This window comes from Hyperoodon ampullatus (assembly GCF_949752795.1).
Source record: "Hyperoodon ampullatus genome assembly, chromosome: 1".
Taxonomy (NCBI): Eukaryota; Metazoa; Chordata; class Mammalia; order Artiodactyla; family Ziphiidae; genus Hyperoodon; species Hyperoodon ampullatus.
Window position 1 is genome coordinate 121482552 of NC_136914.1, and position 24124 is coordinate 121506675.

Sequence of the window (24124 nt, forward strand, 5' to 3'; positions counted from 1 at the left end):
AACAGTCTCAGGATCTGAGCTGCCTCACCAACCTTGCAATTTGAATTGCTAATTTTTAAAAGAAATGGAATTTTAAATTAGAACTTTAACCTATGGTCAGTTAGAAATCTGAATTGGATTTACCAAAGTAGAAAGCAATTTAACTCAGCGAGGATGAAGCACATCCAGGGGACGTTAAAATGGCAATCACTCTGTGTGTGTTAACACAACACAGATCATATGAGCAAGATAACTTCCCCGTAGTGATCAGGGATGGAGAGCTGAAGAAAGGTCACTGAAGGTGAGAACGCATTGAAGCCCTGCTTCTGCCACTTAAAGAGAGGTAACCTCCAAACGGATCAGACAGACTACAAAGCTCAAGTGTGCAAATTAAAATTTTCTTCCTATATCCCTTGGCAACCTTTGGACTGCCCCAGATTTATCCAAACCAGACCTCCGTGGTCCTCTTGGGTAAATTTAAGTTAATGGAGATCATCTCACCAATTGCTTTCCTCCTTCTTTTAGGGGCACTAACTCCTAGTTGTTATGCAAGGACTTCCTTTAGGACACGCATTCCTGCCCTGCCTTCCCTCTACCAAGTGTACAAGGTGATCACAGCCAGGGAGCCAACTGGTTTAGCCGCTTCGGAGGTATAGCATCTTAGCTGCATTGTTTGAAACGTTTTCCTGGGAATGCACAAACACTGAAATACAAAATTCTAGGAAGCCCAGAGGGTTCAGGGCTCAGCCGTTTTGAATTTTTTTTTTCTATTTAGTCATCCAATTTTTTTTAACATCTTTATTGGAGTATAATTGCTTTACAATGGTGTGTTAGTTTCTGCTCTACAACAAAGTGAATCAGTTATACATATACATATGTTCCCATATCTCTTCCCTCTTGCGGAGAGAACGATTGAGAATTCTCAATAATCTCGGCACCCTCCTTCTCTGAAGCTAGCCCTGAACTCTCCTCTCCAGATTCTCAGGTTTCCAGTCATCCTCAGAGCCCCTAATGCCTGGGAGGATGAAAGTCTTTTCTTTTCCCTGAGAGCATTTTACCCTACTCTTCAACCTGGCAGTGTCACAGATGTGTCACGGATTGAAATGGCTGGGAGATCCCATGCCCTCTGACGAGTGGGGCTGGAACAGCAGGAGGGGGTGGCATAGAGGATGGGCAAGCACCTACCCTGGGTCTCCCTGCTTCCCTCAGCTTCCTTTGTATCATACCAGTATTTGTTTTAAAATAACCTTTCTGGGCTTCCCTGGTGGCGCAGTGGTTGAGAGTCCGCCTGCCGATGCAGGGGACACAGGTTCGTGCCCCGGTCTGGGAAGATCCCACATGCTGCGGAGCGGCTGGGCCCGTGAGCCATGGCCGCTGAGCCTGCGCGTCCAGAGCCTATGCTCCGCAACGGGAGAGGCCACAACAGTGAGAGCCCCGCATACCGCAAAAAATAAATAAATAAATAAATTTTAAAAAAATAAAATAAACTTTCTATGTCATGCTGAAAAAAATAATCAGATTAGATATTTGCTGAGGGTTTCTTAGCTGACACTGATTGTCATATTTTATTTATGCACCAATGAAAAGTTCTCATAGCCCTTTAATTAGATTAGCTCTAGAATTTGCCACCTTTCTCTCAGCATTCAATCTGTCTCTCCTTATTAGCCTGGTCTTTAAATCTTTCCCTGGAGAGATTAAATCAGTACATTTTTTTCCCTCTTTGAGCCCAAAGCTACATGACCCAGGATGGCAGACATTCTACAAGATACAAGAACAATTCATAAGGTCTCTTGCTTTAATATGATATGAAAAGCTTAGGGGCTGCAGTTAATAAACTCAACCTGAGTGGCCAGTGTGATGTGACGTAGGCACCAATATTAAGCATGATCTTGGCTTGCACTGGAGAGACTTAGCATTCACAGTTAATGAGGTAAAAGACCTACTGCTCCCTGTTCTGCTAAGACCACATTTGGACCATTCTTTTCCTTTCTTCACACCACCTTAAAAGAGAAAACAGCCAGGAAGGTAATCAGCATGGCGTGGCCTTAAGCAGAAGCGAGAACGTTTCCACACCCACAGGAAGTGATGACCCAGCTGGTGAAGTAGAGCGCTGGAACACCACTTGGAAGGCGGACAGAGGGAGGGAAAGATGTGAAGGAAAAGAGGGCAAGGAAAGCAAAAACACCACTGTATTAGTTTCCTATTGCTGCCATAACAAATCACTGCAAACTTAATAGTTTAAAGGAACACAAATTATTATCTCACAGTTCTGGAGGTCAGAAATCCAAAATGGTTATCACTGGGCTAAAATCGAGGTGCCAGCAGGGTTACTTTCCTTGTGGAGGCTCTAAGGGAAAATCTGTTTTCTTGACTTTTCCAGCTTTTAGAAGCTGCCTGAATTCCTTGGTTTGGGGCTCCATCCTCCATCTTCAAAACCCGCAGCAGAGGGGCTTCTCTGGTGGTGCAGTGGTTAAGAATCCACCTGCCAATGCAGGGGACATGGGTTTGAGCCCTGGTCCGGGAAGATCCCACATGCCGCCAAGCAACTAAGCCCATGCACCACAGCTACCGAGCTTGCGCTCTAGAGCCCAAGAGCCACAACTACTGAGCCCGGGCACCACAACTACTGAAGCCCGTGTGCCTACAGCCTGTGCTCTGCAACAAGAGGAGCCACCGCAATGAGAAGCCCGCACACCACCACGAAGAGTAGCCCCTGCTGGCTGCAACTAGAGAAAGCCCACGTGCAGCAACGAAGACCCAACGCAGTCAAAAATAAATAAATGAAATAAATAAAAAATTTTTTAAATCTCTAAAAAAAACCAGCAGCAGAGCATCTTCTAATCTGTCTCTTTGACTCCTGCCTTCCCCTTCCCCCTCTAAGGACCCTGGGAGCACATCAGGTGCACCAGGATAATCCATGATGGTCCCCTCATCTCGAGTCTTAATGTAATCACATCTACAAAGTCTCACTGGCCATTAAGGCAACATATTCCCAGGTTCCAGGGATTCGGATGAACACATCTTTGAAGGGGCATCGTTCTGCCCACCAGAGCTACCACTGGGGGAGGGGGAGAACTAACGGAGGGCTTGAACTTAGATCACAGACAGGCTGAAGAAGTTGAAGGATTGAACGGTAGGTATTTGTGGATCCTTACAATAAAAATAAGCAAAGGATTTGGGGGACCTGGGTTCAAGTTCTAGCTCTTCCATTTATGAGTTGGGTAACTTTGGCAAGTTACTTAATGTCTCTGGGCCTCAGTTCTCTCATCAGAAAAGTGGGGATTATGACGCTTAAGCGAGAGCATTAGCATATAGCCTGATACATAGCAGAGGCACAAAAAATGGACCTCCAGATCCAAAAATAAGGAAACCGAGGCTCACAAAATTAAGTAGCTTAACTCTGTCTGTCCAACTTCAAATCTGTGATGCTCTCATTAGCTAATCCTTAGGGTTAAAGATCAGTGTTTGGGCCTAATTTTTTTTTAAGATTTTTTTTTTCTGTGGGCCATTTTTAAAGTCTTTATAGAATTTGTTACAATATTGCCTCTGTTTTGTTTTTTTGTTTGTTTGTTTTTGCGGTACGCGGGCCTCTCCCGTTGCGGAGCACAGGCTCCAGACGCGCAGGCTCAGCGGCCATGGCTCACGGGCCCAGCCGCTCCGCGGCATGTGGGATCTTCCCGGACCGGGGCACGAACCCGTGTCCCCTGCATCAGCAGGCGGACTCTCAACCACTGCGCCACCAGGGAAGCCCTGCCTCTGTTTTTTACGTTTGGTTTTTTTGGCCGCGAGGCATATGGGATCTCAGCTCCCCGACCAGGGATTGAACCCACACTCGCTGCACTGGAAGGCGAAGTCTTAACCACTGGACCACCAGGGAAGTCCCTAGGCCTAATTTTTAAAAAAACATCTATTGATTCAACAGAAAAATAAGATTCTACATTCAGGTTACAGTGCTGAGTGCCAGTGACAAAGAAGCATTCGCTCCCAAGGAATTCAAGACCTATCAAACAAATAGACAAAATAGAAATACATGGTTGGGAGACTGGGATTGATATATACATACTACTATATGTACGGGTAGATAACTGATAGGGACCTGCTGTGTAGCTCGGGGAGCTCTTCTCAATACTCTATAAGAATGACCTGTATGGGAGGGGAATGTAAAGAAGAGTGGATATATGTGTATTTCTGGCCAATTCACTTTACTGTACAGTAGAAACTAACACAACACTGTAGATGAACTACACTCCAATAAAAATTAAAAAAAAAAGAAACCTGACTAATACAATGGCATATAAAATCATCAATTCTAGAACTTGGAATCTCAGATCATTCTGATCTTAACCCAGTGTCTTTCCAAACTGAATATTGGCTAAGACTGGGCCATACTAATGAGTAACACTTTCTCCTTATCTAGGAGTGAGTTGTAAGAACAAGTACAATAGTGCCGTTCCATCCACATGCATGCTTATCCCACAGTTCCTGCACAATATTTTTTTTCAAAAGACATGGAAAATGTTGTAGTATAGAGAAAATAAATAGAGCATTCTTAAGTGACCATTTTATTCATTTTAGGAGAGGGTATGTATAATGAAATGCATTTTTGCTCAGAGATGAAAAGGGTCAACTCTGCTACTGTCAAACTTGTTTTTATAAACTCTATTTTATATTTTATTTTGGTATATCAGTCTTGAGTACTTTATTGTCAGGTCTTCATTGGTAAACCCCTTCCCTATGACAGTACAGTGTGTACTCAATTTTGGAGCATGGAAAATACATGTACTTGCTTTGTACCTGTAGTTTGGATATATAATTGACATCTTTGTGTTTTGGTGTTTCAAAAATTTTAAGGCTGTAATGAGGAGTCACATTTACAATCATCAGTATATTCTCTACAATGAATATGCTCCCTTAATTAAATCATGATGCTGGAAAAACACACACACACAAAAATTAAACTAAATTAAATTTAAAAAAGAAAGAAATACACATGTCAAATAAACGCAAACATGATTTGGTAAATGAGAGGTACAGACAATCTGTGCCCCAGGCTAGGGGTGAGTGATGTAAGTCATTAATTTGGGCTCATAAAAACCTCCCTAGAGGGGATGGAGTATGGAGGAAAGAGAGGCCTTTCAGGCAGCAGGGTGGGAGGTGACACAACCAAGGTGGGGATGCTGATCACCAAGTAGGAGGGACAAGGTAGCCAAAGTCAGAATTCACATGCAGGACAGGGACTCAAACGCCAGCAGGCAGCAGGGAGCTCCTAGAGACACAGGTGCCCACATCAAGGGGTGTGGGAAACATGGGGGAGGCTGGCCTGCCTGCTGCACTGCACAGGCACGGTACCCTAGAGCTATTCCTCCCTTCAGTTCTGTCAGTGTTGGCATCATACTTTTTGGAGCTCTGATATTTGGTACATATATGCTTATAATTATCATATCTTCTTGGTGAATTGACCCTTTCATCAATATATAATGTCCTTCTTTGTTTATTGTAACAGTTTTTTGCTTAAAGTCTATTCTGTCTGATATTACTAGTATTGATACCCCAGCTCTCTTTTGGTTACTATTTGCAAGGGATTTCTTTCTCCACCTTTTCAATTTCACTCTGTGTGTCCTTAGACCTAAAGTAAGTCTCTTACAGACAGCATGTAACTGGATCATGTTTTTTAATCCATTCTGCCAATCTATGCCTTTTGACTGAGGAGTTTAACCTATTTACATTTAAGGTAATTACTGATCAGGAAGGAACTACTTCCGCAGTTTTGCTATTTGTTTTCTGCATGTCTGATAGCTTTTTTGTCCTTCATCTCCTCCTTTATTGCCTTCCTTTGTGTCTAGTGCCACCTTTTGATTCTCTTCTCATTTCCTTTTATGTGTATTTTATAGATATTTTCTTTGTGGCTACCAGGAGGATTATGTATGAAATCTAAAGTTATAATAATCTAATTTGAATTGATACCGACTTAACTTCTATAGGGAACAAAAACTCTACTTCCACACAGCTCCATCCCCCTCTCTGCATTACTGATGTCACAAATTACATCTTTATACATTGTGTGCTCATTCAAATAGATTTGTAATTATTCCTTATGCATTTATCATTTAAATTCTGTACAACCTACCATTCTGAACGTGGCTCTTTGTTCTCTGGGCATTCACTTAGTTGCTGTAGTCCTCTGACTATTTTCCAGAGCTCCTGTAAAGTTGTTTGAGCTGGTCTCTAACTGTTATTTGTTGTTTCTTTGTTTTTAAATTTCCCATAGAGGAACAAGGGCCTGGTGCTTCCTACTTCCCCATTTTGCTGACATCACTCCACTCAGGCACTGTAGGGTCTGTAAAGGAGGGGAGACCCCAGGTCCCCCTCTACCCCTCAGCTCCCAGCCCTGAGAATGTCTACTGGGGACCCCTAATCACAGGTGTTGATTCAGATTGGAGCACTCTGAGAGCAGGATTTACATTGCTACTTATTTTACCTGTTTCTGTGAATTTCTTTTTAAAATCCTATTGTCTTCTAAAGAGTGTGTAATTTTTCTATTATTTTAGTTTCATTTATCATTTTTAGTTTAACTTTCTTCTTATTTTGCCTACAGGAAACTTCTATTTTCATTGTTTTGAACTTAGCTGTATTGTGTCTCACTAAATGAGTCCTGAGTTTGCCTTTCTTAATGTTCTGAGTTTCACTTATTTAACTCTTACTTTCTCTTATTTAATATTTTTATTCTTTTGTATTATTTCACTATTTTCTCACTTCATCTTTGGGCTTTTTTTCAGTTTCCAGTTACTTTATAAGTATTTTTTTCCCTAATTTCCACTTTCTTTCATCTTTATCCATTGTGTTTCGTTTACCACATTTTACCCTCATTTACATTGAAGGCTGTGTATCATTCTTTTAAGCTTGTATTCTTTGCTTCTCAATTATAGTTATTTCTCTTTATTTTATGTAATTTTTAAATTTATCACTTCTAATTCTCACTTTTTAACCTTTAAATCTGTGATCTTTACCTTTATCATTTTTTTACATTTAACTTTTAAGTTTTAACAATATTCTATGTTATCAGTATAGAGTAGTGAATAGGGCCAGACAAGGTAGTCTGGATTCAAATCCTGTCTCCACCACTGGTTAGCTGTGTGACCTTTGGGGAGCTATTTAACCTCCCAGTGCCTCAATTTCCCATCTGTAAAATGAGGATATCAACAGTTTCTATCTCACAGAATTAAAGAAGTTCATATATATATGGTCTTTAAAAGAGTCTCTGCTACATAGGCATCCAGGCAGAAACTGATAGCTATTCACCAGCCCACTTCCCTTTTCTCTGAGACACACAGTTGAACACATTTCCCAGCTTCCCTTGAAATTATGTGCAGCCATGTAACTCAGTTCTGGTCAATGAAATTGTGGACAGAAATGATGGCCACCACTTCCAGGCCTAGCTAATAAAACCTCCTTTGTAGTCATCTCACAGTCCTTCTTCCTCTATCGATTAGACGTCAATGTTCTAAGGAGACTTTGGAAGCCACAGGTTGAAATGGATGTGCACTGGTCCACCTGACTCCCTGAATGCCCTCCCCTCCCAAACCCCATCACCAACAGCCTTGCCTCAAAATGTAATTTATATCAGCAAGAAACAAACTTTGAAATACTATGCTACTGAGAATTTAGTTTTTATATTACAACAGCAGGGGTTAACTAGTACAAAAATTGATGCCTTAAAGTAGGCACCAATAAAATAAGCGGTACTGGCTTAACAACCAAGCAGTGGACCAAGCAAGGAAACTGATATCAGAGACTGGAAAAATGGAGATCCAAGTTATACAATGGCAAAATGTTTGGTAAAATCATCACGTGCAGTAACTAAGAAAGCAGACGTAGTGTCTACCAAGCTGGCGGCTCCAGTGGGGGAAATGGGAAAGTAGAGAATTAGTAATAAAATAAAAGCAATAGTAAAGATGATATTAAAGTGATTTTAAAGAAAAAGATATGATCAGTCAAGAATTTGTTGGTTTGGGCTTCCCTGGTGGCGCAGTGGTTGAGAGTCTGCCTGCCGATGCAGGGGACACGGGTTCGTGCCCCGGTCTGGGAAGATCCCACATGCCGCGGAGCGGTTGGGCCCGTGAGCCATGGCCGTTGAGCCTGCGCGTCCGGAGCCTGTGCTCCGCAATGGGAGAGGCCACAACAGTGAGAGGCCCACGTACAGCAAAAAAAAAAAAAAAAAAAAAAAAAAAAAAAAAAAAAAAAAAGAATTTGTTGGTTTGCAGGCGTAAAGGAAAGAGGATAGAATCCATCAATTTGTGTGCTTGAAGGGTTGGAAAACCTGACTGTCTCAAACAGTAAGAAATAAGATTGAAAAATCTTGTAAGTGACAAAGGCCCAAAGCCTCAGCCCTGTGGCAAAGAACTGATCAAGAGTGATGCCTTCCCATCTGCATCTGAGGGCCTCAAGGTAACCACCATTTAGTTGGGAAGCAAGGGGTGATACAGTTATATAATAAATGAAGGCTGACAATAATGTCTAAGAAAAAACTTTGGGATTAGCCATTGGTATAACGAACTTAATGGAAGAAAACAGAAGAGAATCCTACTAAGTTGTGGACAGAAATGTACGGCCTAAGACATCATGAGCCTGGACTTTTAAAAGAGTCTATACGAGCCTTTAAAAACCTCAGGCAACTAAACAGAGGGGAGAAAAAGCTGTACACACCCTCGCCCTCGTAAAGATGGCAGACTCCCCAGCAACGCTTCAAATGTTGCCATGGAGACTGAAGGACAGGATGAACCTGGCAGCACAGAGCCAGGGGCCATGCAGACAATTAACAAAAGACTCCCTCTCAGAGAGCAGAATCAAGGCCCAGTGGAGAAAGTTCTCCCACTCCCTGGCATGGGGCCTTCACCTTGCCTACCCACTGGCTTCCAGGACTGCTTTGAACCTGGAGATGCACGTGACTATGGTGAATCTCCTATTTCACCCTGTTCAAAGGGGAGTTTTTAGTCTTGTGTCATCCTGTCTCTGCTCCATCACTGAAAATTGGGAGGGGCTAAGGAGGAGGTAAATAACTTATTCCTTCTTAGTTCATAAGTCACAGAAGCTCATTTAGTAAGGATTGTTAAACCGGGATCCTCATTTAGACAGAAAGGAGAAAAGCCATCTGCAATGACTGCAAGGGCCGCATGGTGTCCCCTTGCTGGCGGGGCGGGCGGGGTGGGGGGCGGCGGGCGGTGAGGTTTCCAGATGTGAGAGGAAAAGAGAACCAGGATTTGGAGACCACTAGGGGGGGCTCTGGTAGAAACTGGTTGCTGTTCACCAAACGGAGGTCTTTTCCTCCCTCATACCCAGCTAAGAGGATTTCCCAGCCTCCCTTGCAGCTTCCTGTGGCCATGTGACTCAACCCTGGCGAATGGAATGTGGGCAGAAGTGAGGTCAGCCACTTCCAGCTCTGATCCTTGAACAGCCCCTAGGAAGTCTTCTGCTCTCTCCTTTCCACTCTCCGCTGGCTGGGTGTCAAAGGCCAGGGCACCCTTGGAAGCCACATGCTAAAGGTGGCAGGGCCTTTGTCAGCCTGAGTCCCGGGACGGCAATGTAAGGCAGAGCATCCCCTCCATCCGAGCGGTGCCTTAGGGTAAGCGGCAGTAAACGGAGGGGGAAGTGAACTTCACCCCGCAGAGAACCACACTTCTGATGTTCTAAGCACTGATATCTCAGAATACCTCTTAGATCCTTAGCATCACCGTAAACACAGGAACTTAATAAAAGCTAGCATGTTCTAAGGGGGGACAACCGTAAACATTCCAGTTTAATGTGGCTGGGTGAGTAATCTACGGGGCAAACATGGGATATTGTGTAGCCATTAGAAATAATAAAGTAAAGCAATATTTACTGACATGAAAACGTTTCTGTGCTGTACTAATAAATGGGAAAAAATAGATTAGAAAACAAGGGGACATAATCCTACCTCTGTAGCACTGCATGTGTGTATAACACAGGTCTGAAAACCCTCCAGAAGGATGCTCACTAAAGCTTTCACAGTGAGGAAGGTGAGGCTTCAGTGATCACTTCTTCTACCGTGTATTTTTCAGGCTTGCTTGATTTTTTATAATGCCTATGTTTTGTCTTTTATATAAAAACAATAAAGCTACGTTTGAACATTAACCATAACATTTTTCCTCCAGTTGACCTTATAATGTCCCTTTCATTTCCATTAAGAGACTCTTCCCACCCCCTTTGCTCTGGAATTTCCTAAAAACATTACTTCAAAGAAGTCAGAAAATGTATGGGGGTGAGAAACCTCCCGTCGCAAGACAATGACAATCTCATCTAGACTCACAGCTCATCGGCACGTTTCACCGTACATCTGTTTCCATCAGTTTATAAGAAGTGACATGGTATAAGCTTCCTGGACTCTACCTCCCTAATCCCGGGACATCGGGCCGACCTTGTACACTGACCGCTGTCCTCCAGGAGAGGAGGAGGGGCCAGTGCAACCTAAGGCCCTGTCCTAAAGGCCCCGGTCTGACTTGAACAGGAACCAGTGAGGGGAGGGAAGGAGATGCAGCAGGTGCCACCAGCAGGCTCTGCAACCTTTCTCACAGTCACACGACTACGGGTGTGTCTGCCACTGAGCCAACTGCCTGCCCCCCAGCCCGGGCGAAAGAACGACCCTCTGAGTATACGGACCTGTATACAATCTGTTGTGAAGATTGTGGAGAAGGTACCATGGTTATGATGCTCACCAGTGGGGTTTAGGTCATAGGTGACTAGACCCTTACCAAATGGCTGTAAAGGCAGAGTTTTGAGCAGAGGTGTGAGCTGGGCGAACTAGAGTTTTAGGAAAATTAATCTGACTATAATGACTGCATGATTAGAAAGAGGCTAAAGGCTGAAAACCTACTGTAAAGGCTACGGCAGTAATGCTGACACGTGTGAAGACGGAAACAGGAAGGAAGAGATCCCGGGGAGTAGACTCAGCCCTAAGCACCCAACAGATCCACAGAGACCACACACAAAGTGCAGGAAAACTGAGACCACTCCAGGTATGCCAAACAGAGGACGTTTAATACAGGTAGTTAGTCACAAAGGTATGGAAAGAACTGGAAGAGCACAAAGAAGAAGGAGAGCTAGAAGGGATAATAGCTAGAGGTCGGACACTGATGCTCCGGGCTGCATCCCTGAGGCTGCTCAATCTGCTGGACTGTCACAGAGCCCGTGCCCATTGGTTCTGGAGCCTGGGGAAAGGGCTTACCCGTCAGGGCTGCTGGAGCCCAAATCACCCATCCTTGCCTGCAACTGCCCCACTGTAAAACTCGAATCAGGAAGTTTTCTCTCCCTCCTGCCTCTGGTTTCCTACCACTGCCTCCAGTCAGCAGAATTTAACAGGAAGGGAGCTGGCAATGGAGCCAGGGATGTGTCTGACTCCCAGCCCCAGCAGTAAAGTACAAAGCACTGAAGGATGGGTGAGAGGCCAGTCAATAACCAGCACCCAGCTGACACTCTTACCCATTCTTTTCCAACCTGTGTTAACAAATGTGCATTCCAAAGACAGCAGATGTAGAGAATGGGCTTGAGGACACGGGGAGGGGGAGGGGGAGGGGAAGGGGAAGCTGGGACAAAGTGAGAGAGTGGCACGGACATATATACACTACCAAATGTAAAACAGACAGCTAGTGGGAAGCAGCCGCATAGCACAGGGAGATCAGCTTGGTGCTTTGTGGCCACCTAGAGGGGTGGGATAGGGAGGGTGGGAGGGAGATGCAAGAGGGAGGAGATATGGGAATATATGTATATGTATAGCTGATTCACTTTGTTGTACAGCAGAAACTAACACACCACTGTAATGCAATTGTATTCCAATAAAGATGCTTAAAAAAAAAATGTGCGTTCCAGAGGACAGGTACAAGGCAGTGGTGATGAGGGGGCCTTGGAAGGCAGGAAATTATAGCCCTTGGCCTCAAGGAAAATTCTAGAGAAAATTTAGAATTGAGGAAATAGCAAAATTGCTCCTCTGACTATGGTAATCATATCATTGAAATAAAAGTGAAGTGACCAAGCTGGAGCCAGGTAAAGCATGCAATGCACGCCCTCCCTCCAGAAGGGTCTGTCTGCTACACTAATAATAGCATCTTTCTTTTGTCCACAGGGCTGCAGCTACCACATACGGTGCCACTGTGCAAATTTTTTAAAAGGTACCCGCTCTGGGGTGATGAACTATAAAAAGATGTTCCCTCTGGGAGGATAAATTAGAAAAAGGTGGCCCCTCTGAGCTGATGAATTGGAAGAAGGCACGCCTTCCTCAGCACCAGGGCCCGGCCGGGGGTCAGCCCCACTCACCCCTGGGCCCGCACGTGTACTCCTGGCTGGACATGGCCCGCACAGCTCTAGGCCGCAGCCCACCTGTTCTAATAAGCTAGTATTTTCTAAGCCCTTTGCGTGTGTCTCATATAATCCTCACAACGGTTCTCTGAAATAAGTACTATTATTGCCCAGTTTACAGCCGAAGAGAAATTAAATGACTTGTTCCTGGTCATATACCTGGTAAGTGACAGAACTGCTGGTAGAAATTTGAAATCTAACGTTAGCCCCATTGAGGGCCTACGATGGGGCAGAGGCCGGGCTCAGACCTTTACTCATATGACCACAGTTGATTCTCAGAATGCTACCGAGTCCAAGCTCGCTCTGTTCACCGCACGACAGGCCAATAAATCGGGAGACGAGGCGTTGAGGCAAGGAATACGATCTTATTTGGAAAGCCTGCAGACCGAGAAGACGGCAGATGAGTGTCTCTGAAAAACCATCTTATCGGGGTCTGGATGCCAGTTTCTTTTATAGCACAGAGAGGGGGAGGGGGTGAGGAAGTAAAGTAAAAAGGCCATAAGTTTTGTAAATATCCCCTGGAATAGCCAGCCTCGTGCAGGGGGTGTGTTAATTTCTTCTTTCTTGCAGCCATGCACAGGTGGACAGGGGCCGGATGTTGCCCTGAACAAAGGCACTTTGGTTTAACCTTCAGGCAGAGGGGCAGGGTTCCCTGAGGCGGACCATTACGTATAGACAGTATCGTTTTAGTGAACCAAAGCAGCGGAAAGCAAAGGTTAAAGAAACAAAAAACAGATCCAACATGGAGTCAGATTTGGCTCTTCCCTGTTACGAGAACAGCATGCAGTGGCCCTGACTACCTTCGGTTCACCAGTCGAGCCCTCTCTGCAGGGGGAACCTGGGCCCCAGGCCTGGGGGAAGAGCCCAGCCTGCATGCTCGTGTGCCCAGCATGTGTGCACCACCCTGACCACGAAGAACGGCATCCTTTCATTTATTTATTTTCTGTTCAAGTTACCACCTCCCTCAAAGGAGGCCAAAGCACAGTCAGCTCTGATAGGACAACGAGACTGCAGAGGAATATCGGAAGCTGGGACTTCCTGTGGGTTTTTCTCCTGGTGAAACAAAAAGCCCCTTTGACTCTGGTTCCTTTGGGGTTCCAGGGAACAAGCTGGCATTATCTTTGCACTGAAGGGCCTTTGACTCCTATAGTCCTTGCAGACAATGCGGCAAGAACACCCAGAGGATTAGCCAACTAGACTGCCAAGTCCCCAGCCTCACAGTAGTTCTTCCTCAGTGAAAACAGCTCACAAGTGACAGCTCCAGAAATTTACAGGGAGCTGGTGAGGTTTGGTGGCAGAGCAAGCAGCCGGGTCCCCCTTTGTCCCTGCCTGCACTCAGGTTGGGTTCACTTCCATAACGGTCTTATTAAATAAGCGTGGACTGTGACGATTTCTCCCCTGCAGCCAAAACACCTGAGAAGCCAAGGGAGAGGCCAAACTCTATGCTTAGAGAGAAAGGCACGGCAGGCGTGCTGCTGAGCTGAGCCTCTTCTAAGGTTAGAATGCCCTCTTTGGGTGTGAGATGATACCAGCAAGAGCGGGGAATTTTCTGCAACAGGAGAGGCGAACTATCAGAGGGGATTCCAAGAAACCAAAATCCAATCAGTGGAGCATCTTACAGAGAGAATGGAGAATGTACATTTCATGTAGATGAAAATTTTAGAAAGACAAACCCAAAATTAAATTACACCTAGAAAAAGCAAAGATCGACTGGCTCTAGAACCAGAATTCCAGAATTCCCTTCCCAGAGCCAGCCCCCAAGTGCTCTGTTACACCACCTTCACTCTCCGTGATCATTTGCTATCGATCAGCCACGTGAAGCTTCCTCATCACCAGCAGCCCTCGAGTGCTCACAGCCCAAGACAGCAACATAAGGAGCCAAAGGCATCGCGCACCCTGGCTGTCGATGGGGGTGGACATTTAAGGGGGCACCTTGACAGTTCCAACCCCTCTTCCTTCTAGCTTATCAATGACAGCAGTTGTCTACGGCTCCCTCCAAGACAAGCAGGGGCTCTGGAGCCCGGGAGGATTAGAGGGTGGAGCGTCATTTGCCCTCGGGCTGCAAAATGTGGCCCCCAAGGATTGATCCAAGAAGCAGCAGCATCAAGAGCAGAGTCAAAGCCAGTGGAAGGCAGTCTACACAACCCGGCCCTCCCAAAGGGCGAGGCAAAGCCCAAGAATCCAGGTGTCAGACCAAGGACCAAACACCAGCCAGGCCTGGTGGGCACACCGTCTGAGCACGGGAGCACCACCACCCCCCACCCCGCAGAGCAGACCGCCTGCCAGCGCTGCCTTGTAGAAGAGCCAGTCTGCACTCCTGCGCCGGCAGCGTGCTGAAGCCCGACTGAGCAGCACACCTTCCGTGGGGTCCTGCTCCGCCTCCCCTGCAACGCCGCCTCCGTCCCTGGGCTCACCCCTTATGCAGGCTGGGCTTGTGTCTCTCAACAAAGGCAGCATATCGGGGGCCCATCTCGGGAAGAGCAGAGATAATACAACAGCCACTGAGGCTAAGAACTGGAAATGCAGCAGGAGAAAATGAGGGGAAGGGGAGGAGAAGAAGCAAAACGAGTACAACAACGATTAAGTACAAGCTCGTGATGCATCATCGAAAATTCCAAACTCCAGAAGTCCCTGTTGAGAACCGCGAGCTTCCCCTCATGCATCCTGCAGGAATCTGCAAGCCCTCGTGTGCACAGACGTAAAGCGATGGAGAGTCTATCCATCCCACTGAGTTAAGGGCACGAGCATCTATTTTGCTGCAGAAACACTAATGCGATTCAGATAAGGGATCAGGGACCTGGATTAGGGTGTGAGGGACAAGCTATAAGGCAAACTGAGATCACAGGCAGGATTGATGTTAGAGGAGATACTAGCAAGTTTACCATCAAGACAATGCTTTACACGTAAACAGTACAGATTACGATGCGCTCATATACATGATCGGATTAGACCTTTACCACAATTCTACACTGAGGGCTGACAAGGAAGGACACTAAGATTCAGAGAGATTAAAGGACTTGCCCAGAGTCCTGACCCTGATCCTATCCATCCGGCCACTCGGCCAGTCACAGTTAACCATCACTTAGCCACATCAATGACAAGTAATTGATCACAATTTAAAAGAAATCTGCCACCCACCTCTGCACTTCCATTAAAAGGTGCATTGGTCGATGTTTCAGAAATTCACAGTACATCTTGATACGTGATGAACATCCTGGGTGATAGGCTCTGGAGGGGCAGGGGCAGTGCCAAAGGTCAGCTTGGGGTGCTGCAGTCCCCACATGCTTCCTGGGTCCTCTGAAGCCACTCCAAACTAAAATCATCAGGGCGTGCTTTGATATGGGCAGCTGACATTTTTCTCTTATGCAATGTGTGAATGGCAGAGCCTTTAGAAATTTTCACCATTTGCATTGATCTTGAACAGGCAGTGTGTTCAAGACTGCGTTTGCATGCAAAAGCAACTTTAAGACATGTGCCCTACCTTGCCTTTCCTAACCCAGCTGCTGCCTGAGGCTCCCATGCCACATTTCAGGAGCCACCACCGGTTGGGAAGCAATTCCCCTGCGCGCCACGGTGGTCAAAGTACAATGTTAGTTTAAACCCATGCAATTCGGTAAGTCTCTATTCCTACTACGGGTCTAACACAAATGATAAGAAGATAAATAAGACAAGAAATTCAGCCCAGACTCATGCAAAGACATATCCAAAAGAGTGTGTTTCTCTCCACTAAATTTCTGGTTGACTCACCCCTTCCTGGCTCTGTAATGATGAATAATTATTCATTGTATTGGGAAAGGCAGTCTCCTAATTTGGATAGGATATTGTTTTTTTAAAAGGGTCTTATGCTCCTTAAAAAGCAGAATACAATTTTAAAAGCAGAGTCAATATAAATGTACCCCAAGATCAGCCTAAGATAAATAACCCCTTTGGGGTATCTCATTTTATTTTCACTGAGCCCTATGCCACCTCAGCAAACTGGGAAAAACAGGAGCAATATCAATACCTTTCCTTATATATCACCTTATGCTTTTCAAAAAAGTTTCAAAGACATTCCAGTATTTATTGGAATGAATGTACTTAGATAATCCCAAATCCTAAAGTCAAGAAAATATAACAGTTGGATTAAAATGACAGAATTTGTCCATTTTTCCGTTCAAATGACTATTTGAGTCAAGTAGAGGAGGACACACAAAAGCTGCCCTGTCGGGAAATAGTTCAGAACTCATCCTACAATCCCCAAAGCCAATTAGGCAGCTGGGTAGAGGATGAGGTCATGAGTGTGGGATCAGCGTATTTGGCCCCCACCAGCTGCGGGCCTCCCAGCCACTGCCAATGTGAGTGAAATTGACTAAATGGTAACACCACGGCCAGGAAATGAACACAGAGTGTCTATAGATGGACTAGTCTCTCTCTTCCTATATGAAGAGCAGCACATTTTATATACAAGTGTGGAAATCAATACTTGCCTAAATTATCTTCAAAATTGTTATACTCAGCAGTAAACACTGCAATCGATAAATTCTAAATTACAGGATTCCTTCTTTCTTCCTCCACTCACCTAAATTCTAAATTACAGGATTCCTTCTTTCTTCCTCCACTCACCTACCTATCTATCCATCCATCCTATATTCACTGGGTACCTACTAGGTGCTGCTTACTTCTTGATAATGTTGGTGTATCCCAATTGCCATTCTGATGAAACAGCATCCAGAAACTTCAAAAAGTTAATTCTCTTTTTTCCCCTGGACCATGGCTTCTCAAGGGTATGGACAACAATCTACACATTTTTTTTTAAATCTAAAGAGCCACCACGGTATCCGGCAATGTGATTTGTGCGTTTCAATAAACTTTTGAACTGAGATGAACTTCTGGAACTCTTGCTTGGTTTCGAAAGACATAAAAATAACAAGACGGAGTTAATCCACACACGGGATTGCTCAATCTAAAATATAATAAATCGTCTAATTCAACTCAGTCAGAGTGGAATAAACCATGAATGTACTACATACATGAGGGGAAAGGCGATAAACCAGAGAGCTTCCTTGAGCTGAAGGGGTTTACATGGGAGTTGGGAAGGCAGGTTAAATACACAACAAACTGTAACAGAAGAAGTGGAAAAAAGTAGATGATCCCAGAGGACCAGAGAAGGCTGGGAAGTATTACTGGCAAGATGTGTAGAGACTGGGGGCAAAGAGGACAGATTCCATCATGTTCTTGGTGGACAGAATAAAGTATGCAGTAAAAGGGCCAGAGTATCCATTTTAGGGATTTAGTGGCCTGTTTATGGAAGGCCTGGAAAGGAATGCTAAGAATTTGCTTGCAGGACAATAATGAGTCTTTGCACGGGGGAACAGTGACCTAATCAGATCTCTGCTTTAGGAAGATTATCCTGGCAGCAGCATGCAGGCCTGACTGTCAGGAGGTACTGAGCAGAGAAATACTGACACAATCAAGTGTCAGGACTGGGAAGACACAGGAAGGACTGAGATGCCTTTGGAAGAAGCGTCCTAATAGTGGCTGCGAAAATCTGAGGGTTGCCTTAAATCACCCAGAAAGAGCACCAGGCTTCGTTAGATCTCCCCTTTCGACTGGATGGTCCTTGTGGACAATCTGATACATCTTTAAACACCCTGCTGGGTACACCACAGTGCCATGCATACAGTAGGCGCCAAATAAATGTTCCTGAACGGATAAATACAACGGAATGAATAAATGGATAAATTAGTGTCTCTTCTACGAGAGAATTCTATAACCAGACAGAGGAAAACAAAAGCATTGATAAGAGTCAAGCAAATTTGAGGCCCCAGATCTACTTTTTGAATTGAATGAAGATTATCTATACCCAAGGTCAGCTGTCTCACATTTCACTATGGCTATAATGAAAGCATCAAGGAAATATTAATAAATTGTACGGAGTTGAGACCTTACCAGTTCTCATCACCAGAAAAAAAAACAACAACTTTGTAACTTTCTAAGGTGAGGAATGTTAACTAGATGTACTGTGATGATCATTGCACAATGTATACAAATACCGAATCATTATGTCCTGCACCTGAAACTAATATAATGTTAGTGTCAATTACACCCTAATTAAAAAAAAAGAACTGTACTGAGGTACACAAACCTTTTTTCAGCAGAGGATCGGTAATCACAAAACAGCTTTCACAAGTCTATGCTTCCAGTGTATGAGAAACAGAGCCCCCATTTATCTCTCTTTACTTTTTTTCTTATTCCACCGCTGTGAAATTGTCCTCCTTTGCCTATCAGTATTTTAGTAAGATGAGATATGCTTCCATTTATAAATGCAAAACACATACATTCTCTTGTGTCAAAAATAGAGCCTAGGGCTTCCCTGGTGGCGCAGTGGTTGAGAGTCCGCCTGCCGATGCAGGGGACACAGGTTCGTGCCCTGGTCCAGGAGGATCTCACATGCCGCGGAGCGGCTGGGCCCATGAGCCATGGCCGCTGAGCCTGCGCATCCGGAGCCTGTGCTCCGCAACAGGAGAGGCCACAGCAGTGAGAGGCCCGCGTACCTCAAAAAAAAAAAAAAAGTGATACCCTACTCATTTGTGGCTCTGTTTCTAATTCTGGGCCAAGAAGGCCCTCTAAATGTTGCATGAATGACTAATGAGTTAATGAACAATGGATTCTTACAGATCAGTGACAATGTGAAAAAAGTAACCGTTCAGAATTTTAAGTGTTTAAGAGCCATGATAGCTGAAAAATAAATAAATAAGGAGTTGGTTTCAATTCATTTAATATTTCTTAAGTAGAGGGGAATTATGCAGAACTACGGAGTGAAGCATGCTTATGGAAACAGCTCCAAGGAAGGTAAGAGGACCCAAATCCTAACACTCACTCTGCTGCTCTCACCCACTTCCCACACCTATAAACTGAGCAGGCCAGACCCCCTGATCTCTACTGTCTCTCACAACCATCAGGACTCTGATGTGACTCATCCCTGCAGACAGCTGTACCCCACCTCCAGGAGTTTCCTGTCTTAACTGCATTTCTCTGAGAGTTCAAAGCCATCTGCAAATAAAGGGTAAAAGTCCTACCATGGCAGGCAAATGCAGGGGTTGAACAGGTAGAATTATATCCATGTATTTTCAGGATGAGCGCAAGGCAACATGTTTGGCAAATTAACCTGAAGACTGAAAATAAGAATCTAAGGCTATTTATTTCAATTACCTCATTTGAGATCAGGCCCCCTACACCTACGGTTACCATTATAAGGACCAAATATATATTTCTCAGCAGCTGCACTTGTCCATGCCTCACTGGCCAGAACTCAACAGATTTGACCACCTGATCGTTTGAAGCTTCTTCCAGCAATAAATTCTGTGATTCTGTTTTATAAGACCCGAAGACCAAGAAGCGACCCTAGTGATCTCAGGAAGCCTATCTCTACCGTCCACTTCTGAGCCATGACAGGAGGCAAGTGGCCAAAAGGAAGGAGGGCCAGATGAAAGGAAGCAGACAGAAAACCGATGGTCATGTCAGCAGCTGAGCACACCATGTGGGCCCCTGACTGCCTTCCAAAGCCAAATAGAAATACCATGTCACTCACTGGTCAGCCACAGTTCTCCTTTCCCGCTACCACTGGTATGAAAAAATGGGATGCTGATGGTGAAGTCTGTGCTCAAAGAAGCAGCTGGTAAACTCTAATTTCAAGAGGAAATGGATTCAGAATGGTCAAAGCATCTGTGGCAAGTATTTCTTAAATTGCATGATTGTTGCACGAAAGATACTTGCTAAGGAATTTTCACCACAGTCATTAAAATCGAGAACAACAAGAGAAGATTCCCAAGGGCTAAAAGGCTTACATTACTAAATGGTGCTGGCTGGAAAGTGGCACAGCTATGCCAGAGAGGACCAGCCCCAGCCCCAGGGTGGCTGCCCAGGGCATCTCTGGAAGCAGTGCTCTCTGCTGGCTTTGCATGAGAACCCGGCATATAAGCTGAATTAGTATCATCATCGTCAAAAAGATTATTCTAATTCTGGTCTAATGATCCTAATCTAAAAATTTTATACTCAGAAACTTTGTTCTGTGCTGGTCTTTAGATCTTATTATTTAAAGGTCACCCCTGTATCCTCTCTTCACTCTGAAGATCTTTCATCAAACTCTGACCAAAATCACAATAAAATTCAAACATTAACAATTTAATCGCTAATCCTTCTTCGACCACAATTTAAGAATTTTTTTTTAAAGGAAAAGTTTTAATGAACATAATAAATGTGGGCTTTTTTTTCTAATGTCTTAATGTTTGAGCAATGAGCTACTGTTATTTTTGTCATCTCATGAAACAATAATAGTTTGCATGCAGTTTTTTGGAAGTAGATATAAATTGATGAACATGGCACAGAAATGGCTTACAAGAAAAGAGACACCAAACTATTGGTCTGCATTGCTGGGATTGCGGTAGTTTTCAGTGTTCTTTTTCTTGTTTGTAGTTTTCTGTGCTTCCTGTAACGAGCACCCACTACTTTTGGAAAAAGAAAAAAGAATAAAAGAGGAAAAAAAGAATAAGGGAAACATTTGAATTAGGGATTGTTTCTGCAACACAGAAACCTGGCACTCACTCTCCCTCAGGTGCACAGACTTTGCCTGACGGTCCATTTCTGGGGGCATCTCAGGTGAACAGTGAGGTCCTTGCAGAAATGTCCTGGGTCCCAGCCCTGCCAGGTAACCATGACACCAAAAGCCTCAATCCCAGTTTACCCCTCTTGTGCCATCCTAAGGGTCCTGGCAAATTCATGTTAAAATAAAATATTCATGCAGACTCTATTTAGTTTTGAGATCTCTGATGAGTTCTTTCTTTTTCCTTTTTCTCAAAGTGTTTTTTCAACCCTCTATTATTTAAGGGGATTTCTGATGAGTTCTTGTGATACGTTTTTTGAAGGTTTTAGTACATTTTTTCTCTGCAAATTTTCACTGCTTATTTTTACAAGAAGACAGCTTAAAATGGGATTTTCTTTTACATTGGGATGAAAACAATTAAGATTATTTCAAAGTCTCTTCTGCCAGGGCTAACAATTCACTCATATTTTGGAGTCTATAAATATGCAGGGTATATTATTATCAACTGTTCTAACACAGGTCTGCTCTGAACTACAGTTCGTCTGCATAATGTCAGTTTGGCCAGTGGCTGAGAACACAGCTGTGAGAGGCACCCACACCAGGGTTCTAATCCTAGCTGTACCCTCAACAGCCACGTGACCTTTGGAAAGAAGCAGGGTGACCCTGCATCTCAGCTTTGTACAGGGAGAGGATTGTAAGTATCTACCTTACAACAGTCTGGGGCGGATTTCATCAGAGCAATTCCTGATAGACTGCCTGGCATACCGTAAGCGGTAAAAAAAAAAAATTGCAGATGTTCTTATTCCTCTTGGTAGCAGTGATGTCTTATATCGTGCTGTGACTCGTATGCTTCAAGGAGCTCTCAGATCTTTTACTTCATTTGAGTCTCAGGCAGCTCTATCAGTCCAAAAAGTTACTGTCCCCATTTTATCTTTTTTGTAAACAGATGAGGAAACTGAGGCTCAAGATCACGGAGCTTAGAAAGCAGCTCCAGGCCTCTTTTTGCTTAGTGCCAGGTCTCAACTGACCCTCAAAAGACTTCATGTGCCATGCCTGAACTTAATAAGATTAAATTTCCTTAAAAAAAACTCTGCGGGGCTTCCCTGGTGGCGCAGTGGTTGGGAGTCCGCCTGCCGATGCAGGGGACACGGGTTCGTGCCCCGGTCCGGGAAGATCCCACGTGCCGCGGAGCGGCTGGGCCCGTGAGCCATGGCTGCTGGGCCTGCGCGTCCGGAGTCTGTGCTCCGCAACGGGAGAGGCCACAACAGTGAGAGGCCCACGTACCACCAAAAAAAAAAAAAAAAAAAAAAACTCTGCTATTCATACTTTAATCAAATCAAACTGGTTTTTCTACACCACTCCAAATTAATTAGGTTTTGCTTAGTGAAAAGAGCAACTAAGGTTATTATTTAGAGCTTACTGTGTATCTCAGCTCTGGGCTGGGGGTTCACATCCACGGCCACAATTTTTTTTTTTTTTTTTTTTGTTACGCGGGCCTCTCACTGTTGTGGCCTCTCCCGTTGAGGCCTCTCCCGTTGCGGAGCACAGGCTCCGGACGCGCAGGCTCAGCGGCCATGGCTCACCGGCCCAGCCCCTCCGCGGCATGTGGGATCTTCCCGGACCGGGGCACGAACCCGTGTCCCCTGCATCAGCAGGCGGACTCTCAATCACTGCACCACCAGGGAAGTCCCACGGCCACATTTGAACCCATAGGGACCCTATGAGGTAGCACTGTCATTGTCCCCACCTCATAAATGGGGCAACTGAGGCACAACTAAGTCCAGGATTGAGATGCAGGCTGACTGCCTCATACCCCAGCTCTTAAGACTCTGGTATTGTACAAATCGCATTTGCCCAACTGACCATACGTTTTGCAAAGTGCTTTCACACACAGCAAGTCTATGGGACCTGATTGGGGGGGGGGAGTGGAGGAGGGGATGGGTTAGCAGTGTTCTCTTCTACATTCGAAGAAATCAAGGCTCAGAGATGTTAAAGGACGTGTCAAAGTTGCCCGGCCCTCTTCTGGCGCAGCAAGGACACATACTCCCGGACTCCAAACCTCATTCTCTTCCCAAAGTCTCAAATTCCTTTGCATGTATTTTAAAAGTGAGGATGGTAGGAGACGTCCTGCCGTTCCTGAAAAGCAACTGTGCACTTAATGGCCTTAGTGTCAACCCTGAGTGTTGACAGCGTGACCCGTACTCGGGGCGGTGGAAGCTGAGGGATCGCTCCGAGCCGGGCGTGGGCGTCACTACTGCCGAGGAAACCTGAGGAGAAACTGCTCGCCGAGCAGCCACTTGGGGCGGTGCCAGCACCACGTTCCTCAACCCACCCCAACCTCCAGGTGCCGATGGGGTGGAAGCTGAGACTCGGCCCGGGGTCGGGACGCGGTCTCGGCACCGGGCGGCCCCTGTCCCGCGGGTGCGCGGGTGAGGGCGAACGGCGACCCGAGGCTCGGACGGCGCAGTCCCCGGGCGCATCCAAACCCGAGCGCGCCCCGGCCGCCTTCCTCGGCCACCGGGACCCGCCCGGGCGGGTCCGACCGGAGCTGCTGCCAAAACTGCGGCTCCCGGGATCTCAGCACGGTCTTTGGGGAGGACCCGGCGCGACATCGATCCCAGCGCGGCGCGCCACGCGCCCTGCCTCAGTTCCCCTCACCTCGCAAGGATGCATAAACCCGATGTTAACAGCGGCGCAGCCCGGACCTGCACGATTTCCAGACGGAAGAGCGCACCCTCCCCGCCGGACCCCCGCCGGACCCCCGCCCCGACCCGCCGGGCCGCCGTGACAGCACCCCTACCTGCGCGGTGGCCCCCGCCGCCACCGGCCGGGGCGCCCTGGGGACCCCCGCCCAGCATGCGCCCCGCCGGTTCCTCCCGCTCCGCCTCCTCCGCCTCCAGCTCCGCGGCGGCCGGCGGGCTCCGTGCGCCCCGAGGCCCGCGGCGGGCGAAGCGAGCGGCCGCGTCGGACGGGAAGTGGGGAGGGGGCTGGCGAGGAAGGGGAGGCTCCTTCCTCCTCCCGCGCCGCGCGGGTGGTTTCCTCCCCAGCCTCGGCCCCGGCACGCGCGCGCGCACACACACACGCTCACACACATACGCACACAAGCACGCGCACACACGCACGCACACATACATACGCACACAAGTACGCACACGCACACGCGAGCGGCTGGGGCGGGCGGGGCCGGCGGGCCCACAG

The 24124-nt window shown here is 46.0% G+C and overlaps 1 protein-coding gene across 1 annotated transcript in view; it reads right to left on the reverse strand.

Annotated features, from left to right (window-relative positions):
* DISC1 (DISC1 scaffold protein) overlaps positions 1-23784 on the reverse strand; it is a gene marked incomplete at both ends in the record, with an annotated part of 352917 nt that extends 329133 nt beyond the window's left edge. Inside the window, one exon of the mRNA XM_079713831.1 lies at positions 23727-23784. Within this exon, the coding sequence (XP_079569957.1) occupies positions 23727-23784 (58 nt within the window). The remainder of the gene's footprint in view (positions 1-23726) is intronic.
* Between the last annotated feature and the right edge of the window lie 340 nt (positions 23785-24124).